The sequence below is a fragment of the Helianthus annuus genome, chromosome 4 (assembly GCF_002127325.2).
Source record: "Helianthus annuus cultivar XRQ/B chromosome 4, HanXRQr2.0-SUNRISE, whole genome shotgun sequence".
Lineage (NCBI taxonomy): Eukaryota > Viridiplantae > Streptophyta > Magnoliopsida > Asterales > Asteraceae > Helianthus > Helianthus annuus.
In genome coordinates this window covers 206694872-206702545 of record NC_035436.2, presented here as the reverse complement: position 1 = coordinate 206702545, position 7674 = coordinate 206694872, and the positions used below count along the sequence as shown (strand labels likewise).

Below are 7674 nucleotides of genomic sequence, written 5' to 3'. Positions count from 1 at the left end.
GAAAATATCTACAAAGGTGGCCACCAAATAAATGGTCGCAAAATCCGTCAAAGATAAAAAAAATCAGGTTTAGGGTTTAGATAAGGTTATCTTTCCTTCCGCGTTAGAAAAGATATAAAACCATCTAAACGATTTGAGTTTGTTTTTTTACAGCCGTAATGATTTAGTATTAGATAAAAGATAAAAATTTAAGAATTAAAGTTAAGGATTTACATAAGATCATCTTTCCATTTGTGTTATAAAAAAGACTAGTTGTAGGACCGTGTGAACACGGGTAGGTTTAATAACCATCGAAGTCAAATACTAAAAAATAGATTATAATACATCATTTAAATTATTTGTGTTTAATTACATATCTTTATAAAACAGTGTTAAAGACAATACGTGTTAGGACATAAAAATTTTATTACTGTGTTACGAAAAAATTATTAGTTCAGGTTTGATAGAGAAATAAGCTAAGTAATTGATAATATGCTGTCTAAAATGAAAGCGTGACCTAATTTTATGTTGTCTAATAATTAAAAGATGACCTAATTTAAATAACCAAATGTTATTGAACAATTAAATAGAGCCCATTCTAATCTCTCATCTACATCTCCATCTCCGTTCTTCAAAGTGCGACAATGAAACGACAGTCTTCAAGATTTTCGCTTATCATCAAAAGGTAACCTAAAAAGTATTGATTCGAGTTTCTTCTTCTGAAATCTTTTCTTCATGTGATTTTTTTTATACCACGCTTGTATGTTTGATTTTTGATCAAAGGTTTGTAGTTCTATATGAACTGTAATTTGTGATCATATTTGTGTATTTTGATTTGTTATACTTCTGTTTTTCATATGAATCTTTGTATTGATGTTCGATTGAGGTTTATACTTTTGTATTGATGTTCGATTGAGGTTTATACATTTAGGGCTATGTTAAAAATGATTGTGTATCAGTTTTTGTATAAAGATTTTATAAGATTATGATGTATAGTATAGTTTCAGTTGGTGTTCTTGACATTGAAAAAGATTAGTTATATAATTTTAGTCTTTCACAGATTGAGTTATAATATTTTGGATGTTTCACATGTTTAGTATAATTTCTGTTGGTGTTCTTGTTGATACATTTGTGTTTTCAAGTCTTTGTTTATGACACCTCAAGCTCCCCTGATCCTTCTAGAAAAGTAATAAGGACGGTTTAAATCAAATGTCTTTGTTTTTCTCTTTTGGTTAAAATGTGTTGTAACAGTTAGCAATAAGTTGTAACGCATCATAGAATCTGATCTGAATATCACACTTACACATTCATCACAGCCTCAAACGTAGATGATTTCATCATCAGAAGTCGTCAACAAACCAAGGACTTAGGATTTCACCAATAAGTTGTAACGCGTCATAGAATCTGAATATCACACTTACATAAGATCTTCTTTCCATTTGTGTTATAAAAAAAGATTTAATAGAAAATAGAGATCACTAATATGGCGCCACTTGTATATTTATGTAGTACATAAAATGAGAAATGATAGGTACACTCATAGAAGATCACAAGTAAGAAATTTCACGCAAATGGCATGCACGGTTGAGCCATGCCAAACCCTTATTATATAGGGAATACAAAGACTTAAGCGTACACTTGCATTGTTCATGTACACTGATTACATTTTATGGTACCAATATGTGCCTTTGTGTTCGCTATCTTCATCTGGTTCGATGTAGATGCATTCCTTGGCCTCTCTCCACATCGCCTTGAAAATAGGGGTCCTATCGATCTTATAAAACTCGCCCAAGACTGGCTTGATTGCGTCTCTTGCCTCCTTTGCATGATAATGTGGAATATAGGAGATCAAATGATGCAACACGTGAGTGTGGGTGACATCATGGAAAACCCTATTCAGGAACCCGAAATCCCTATCAATTGTCGATAATGCCCCTCTAATCCAGTTCCATTCGGATGAATCATAATGAGGTAAAGATAGATGGGTGTGGTGCAAATACGTGATCAACACGAAAAACATGTGTACACCTAGCACCGGAATTAAATACATGCATGTCACCCAAGCCGCCCCCTTCGCTTCTACAAGTAGCTTAGTTGCATACAAAACCGCGAGAATACCAATATCAGATATAACAACCTGAATCCTTTCACGCTCAGTGAAAATCGGACTTAGTGGATCAAAGTGGTTGGCGAACCTCCCGTATTTCTTGCCAGAAATGTTAGTCAATAGGTACAAAGGAAACCCTAGAGTTAACCTGAAAACCAAAGTGAACACTCGACCAGGGGGATTGTTAAGAAGCTTTGAGTAAACTGCAACTTTGGCCTTGCGTTTAGGAATGTAAACTTCATCGTTGTCAAGCGAATTCGTGTTGGCGTGGTGGTTCCGATGGCTGTATTTCCAAGAGAAATAAGGGGTATAGAGAGCTGAATGGAGGACGAAGCCAACAATGTCATCAATCAATTGGTAGTCACTATAGGCGTGGTGACCACATTCGTGACCGATGACCCATAGCCCAGTGAGGATGCTAGCTTGACAAAACCAGTAAACCGGCCATGCTAAGTAAGCCCACGGGGTAGGAAGAAGAGGGATGTATGTGTTGGCAAGGAAGTAAAAGACATAGGCCACAATGAGGTCATGAACAACATAGTAAGATGAACGGATGACAGATCGTTCGAAGCAGTGAGCAGGGATTGCTTTCTTTAGATCACTTAGAGTGAATGGTGGATCAATGGGGACACGTTCGAGGATGTTTTTGCCCTCAGATGGGTCTGACATCCGGCCACCTGCACCCATGTTTTGATAACCTGCATACATATATAACAAAAGCAAAATAAAATATATGTATATATATAGATCAAATGAAAGATACTGGAAGTTTAAGCTCAAGAAAGAAAGTGAGACCTCAGAGAAGAGATACGATGTTTGAGTTCTCTTCTGTTCTGCTGGTGAGTGTCTTTGGGGTTCTTCCTCCTTCACTTTTATAACCATGGGTTGCCAAAAAGTTTGGTTCACTAGCTATGCAATTGGTCACTATTTTAATCTCCAACTACCACGTTTGTGAATAATTAATCAATGTTTAGAATACACCAAAGAATTTTCTATTATTGGGTACTTAATCAGTTAAATTAAGTTGATAATAATATAAACTATTTTTACTTCTAAAATAAACTTAAAACTCATAAAGTTGAGTTATATATTGGATAACTATACTAAGAGACTATTTTGAATAAAACTAAAGAGACTTAAAATAATAGTTCTTATATTCATACTTGAACGTTTAGTCTTCTATATAGAAGTGATCGTTATACTCTTACGAGTTACTATACCCTAAGAAGTATTTTGATAAAACTAGAAATATAATCCATACATTGCACTCTTTACACATGATTCTAAATAATATTTATAAAAGTTAATTTGTAGAGTTTATACATTGCACTATCTAGATTAGTTAAATGTGGGGTGTTAAACGGGTCGTGTTCATGGGTTAATGGGTAAAACTGAAACATACTTTAAAATTTTACACGAACCCAAACACGACACTAGTCTGAAAATTTTGTCATAGATGAGAACCGAAACGCAACACATATAAAAACGACTGATTTAACCAGAATAATTTTTGTATACTAATACTTTGAAATTGCAAATTTACACTTACAACAGAAATACAAATCTATATAATGAATTACGTATAAATTACCGATTTTAATTACTTCTCGTTTAATGTTTAAATTTTGCCATGATATACGCAATTAGGCTTGTAAATGAGCCAAACGTTTATGAGCTTATTCGTTGGGAAGTTCGTTTATGTTCACTTAATCAATAAAAGAACGAACATATTTAGTTAGAGACAACAACGGGAAGGGGGCTCTCTCTTCTTTCAGCTGATTGTTTCTCCTGTTCACGAACGAATATGAACACACGTGATGTTCGTTCATTTATGTTCGTAAACATCCGTTTATGTTCGTTCATTAATTTCCATTTATGTTCGTTTAAGTTTGATTATACTTTAATAAATACATTAGGAGTTATATTTATAAACATTAAATGGGCTTTCTAACTACTTATATGAATATAAACAATTGATAATTGGGCTTTTTATTAATACAAATGGGTTTAATAATAGAACTTATAGTAAGTAATCAATAATTTATATAAAAAAGGCTAATTTATATATGGTCATTTGTTTAGGAGTTATATTTATAAACATTAAATGGGCTTTCTAACTACTTATATGAATATAAACAATTGATAATTGGGCTTTTTATTAATATAAATGGGTTTAATAATAGAACTTATAGTAAGTAATCAATAATTTATATAAAAAAGGCTAATTTATATATGGTCATTTGTGTTTTTTTATGTTTGTTCAACTATGTTCATTTAAGCTTATTTTTTTATGTTCATTTACATTCATAATCTGTTCATTTAGTTTTTAAATGAATAAACACAAACAAAGATGAACATGCATAATTTTTTAATAAACGAACATAAACAAAATAAATTGTTTGATTATGGGTACGTGTTTCTATTCATGTTTGATTAATTTTAAATGAATGAATGAATGCTTGTTTGATTAATTTATAAGCCTATATACCCAATTGTTAGGTACTGGAGTGAAGAAGTCAAATAAGTGCTGAAGGTTTATATTTGTTTGAAGTTTTAGGTAGTGAATTTGTGAATTGTTTAATACATTCAATGGGGCCACGTGCAATAAATCATGTGTTTTGAATAATTGACGTTTTTAATACTTAATATCTCTATCTACCCAAATTTTGTTTTATTGTTAACTTTTGTTATTATTTAATGAGTAAATTACTGTTTTGGCACATGTGGTTTTATAAATCTTTTAACATATCAGACACCCAGATTGCATTTTATAATGGTTTTGACCCCTAACACTAACTTTGTTACTTTTTTACAGTTAAATGTAAGTTTAATTAAGTCATTATATAACTTAAGGGTTGTTTTTGATAACTACAAAGTTCTTTAATACTTAAGAAATTATTAATGCAATTACTCAAGTTATTTTTTATTATTTTATTATTTTCACGGTTATTATTTAACAAATATGTTTTATAGATACATATAAATATGTATTTCATTAGGCGTTTGTTTTTTTTTAAACGTCGTTTTTTATATCATTTGTTTTTAAACCCTTTTTTAAAACCGTCTGTCGTTTTTTAAATTATTCATTTTTAACCGTTTGTTTATTAAAATCGTTCTTTTTGTAGTTGTTTGTCTTTTAATGTTTTTCTTAAACGATTTATTTTATACCATTCTTTTTAAAATCATTTTTTAACCTTTTTAAACAATTTGTTTTTTTAGTCATTGATTTTTAAAACTGTTTCATTTAGAAACGTGTTTAATATCGTTCATTTTGAAACTTTGTATTCAGTTTACTTATAGTTGTTAGGAAAAATAACTTCAGAAGAAAATGAACGATTTCCAAAAACGAGGGAATTTAAAAACGATCGATTTTAAATGAACGAGCGGTTTGAAATACGAAAATTAAAAAAAATGATATTTATAAAAAAACAGAACCTTAAAAAAATAAGTAAACAAGTGTAAGCAACTAGAAAATGCACAAATTTAATAAACGAAAGGTGAAAAAAATAACGAAAATTTTGAATAAACAAACGATCCAAAGAAATGGGAGATTTGGAAAAGAAATAAACCATTCTAAAAATGTTTGAAAAATGAACAATCTTTTGCAAACTTTTTATTAGAATGTTTTTTTTTTTCAAATATTTCTTTTATTTTTTATACACGTCGTTTTGTAAAATTTAAATAATGAACGACCTAAAAAGTGAGTAGTTTATAAGTGTTTAAAAAATAAATGATTTATAAATGGTATAAAATGAAGTGTTTAAAAAACTTCAAAATACAAACGACTTAAAAACGATTTTAAAAAACAAATGCTTTAAAAAGGAACAATTTTAAAAACGATAGTTGGTTTAAACAAAATGTAAAATAACAAATTATTTTTTAAAACGACTTTTATAAAAATAAACCGTTAATAAAAATACATATTTATTTGTATATTTAGAACGTATTTTGTTAAATAATAATCGTGAAAATAACGAAATAATAAAAAAAACTTGAGTAATTCCATTAATAATCTCTTAAATATTAAAAGAGCTTTGTAATTATAAAAACAACCCCTAAGATATATATTGACCTAATTACCCTTACACTTAACTGCAAAAAAGTAACCAAGTTAGTGTCAGGGGCCAAAACCATTATAAAATGCAACCTCGGGGTCTAATATGTTAAAAGATTTCTTTTTGGGCTGAAATGGTTAAACTGGTTAAACCATAGGGGCCAAAACAATAATTTACTCTTATTTGTCATTTACTATTTTGTCCCCTCATATTTTTTACCTAAGTCATTTTTACCGATTCATATATTGTTCTCCTCGGAAAATTTGTGTATTTACCACCGCATAAGACATGAAAACACATTTCAAAGTAAAACAAAAAATAAACGTGTAAACGGGTAAACGAGAACTCAACACATTTTTGTTTAACGTGTTTGTAGATTTGGTACAAACTCGTCTACGTGAGAAATAACAATTCCATAATCTACGTTGGCGTGTAGATCTTCTAAGACTACCCGTGTTGAGTCTTCATAGTGAGTTCAAACAAGCCTAAAAATGGAAGAAAAGCACAATTCTCTGATTGCCAATGATTTGGAACCACCGGCTTCATTGGAGCTACAATATTCACAAAGAAGAGTTGGAAGGATGAAGAGGAAAGCTTCGAATCTTAGCAACAGAAATATTTCAGCTTCGCCACGTACCAGCATCCCATTCGAGAGAACCCTTCTCAGTGTTGTTTTCTCCTATCCACGTAGGAGGAACTGAATGATAGGAATTTAGTTCAGTTAGATATTTAGGAGATAAATTCAGGACACAAAGAAAAAGAAGTTTTTGGGGATTTTGGAAGAGTAATTTGTATTCTTTGATATCATATATATATATGTGTGTGTGTGTGTGTTTGTGTGTGTGTGTGTGTGTCTATTTACATGCTAAAGAAAAATAACTGCCTTGTAGGTCCCTAAAGGAGGATCTAAAGAACCTATTCCTTGTTGGTGAACACACAAACAAGTGCGGAATCCTTGTTTATGTGCAAATCAAATCAAAGAACACAAACAAACACAAGATGGATGTCATTGTTAAAGCTCAATGTTTATTTCAGCAGAGTAACATTACATAAACGCTTACAACTCTCTGAAAGTGTTCTCTCTTGATGAAACAGAGTCACTCTGCTGGTATATATAGTCCCGACCAGTAGAGAATACATCGAAATACAAGTAAACACTAAAATACAACGAAACATGGCTTGAAAAAAATACACTACAGCGAAATAGACTTGAAAACTATCGAAATAACTTAAGTTCTTATCGAAATAGGACTTGACATAAGCTTCACATTGAAACACACATGAACATAATGTATCGAATAGAGTATGGTATACTTGTAATCGAAATAGACTAATGTGTACAAGTCTATTTCGATTTCTTATTAATTTCGATCCAACAAATAATACTCTATTTCGATATCAAGATCCATTTTCTATTTCGATGACAATGCTTCTTGAATCTCCATGTTTGTATGTTTATTTCGATGCATTGTCTTTCATCCACTAAGCAAATTAGCATTATATGACAGGAGGATGTCATATATGTTAACCTTG

The 7674-nt window shown here is 30.8% G+C and overlaps 1 protein-coding gene across 1 annotated transcript; it reads right to left on the bottom strand.

The window, feature by feature from the left end:
- Positions 1-1436: 1436 nt before the first annotated feature.
- On the bottom strand, positions 1437-2953 carry LOC110938220 (delta(12) fatty acid desaturase DES8.11-like). Its single transcript, XM_022180675.2, has 2 exons — positions 2882-2953; positions 1437-2784 (listed from the first exon to the last, which is right to left on the bottom strand). The coding sequence occupies exon 2, from the start codon at positions 2771-2773 to the stop codon at positions 1640-1642; it is 1134 nt and encodes a 377-aa protein (XP_022036367.1). The 5' UTR covers positions 2774-2784; positions 2882-2953; the 3' UTR covers positions 1437-1639.
- Between the last annotated feature and the right edge of the window lie 4721 nt (positions 2954-7674).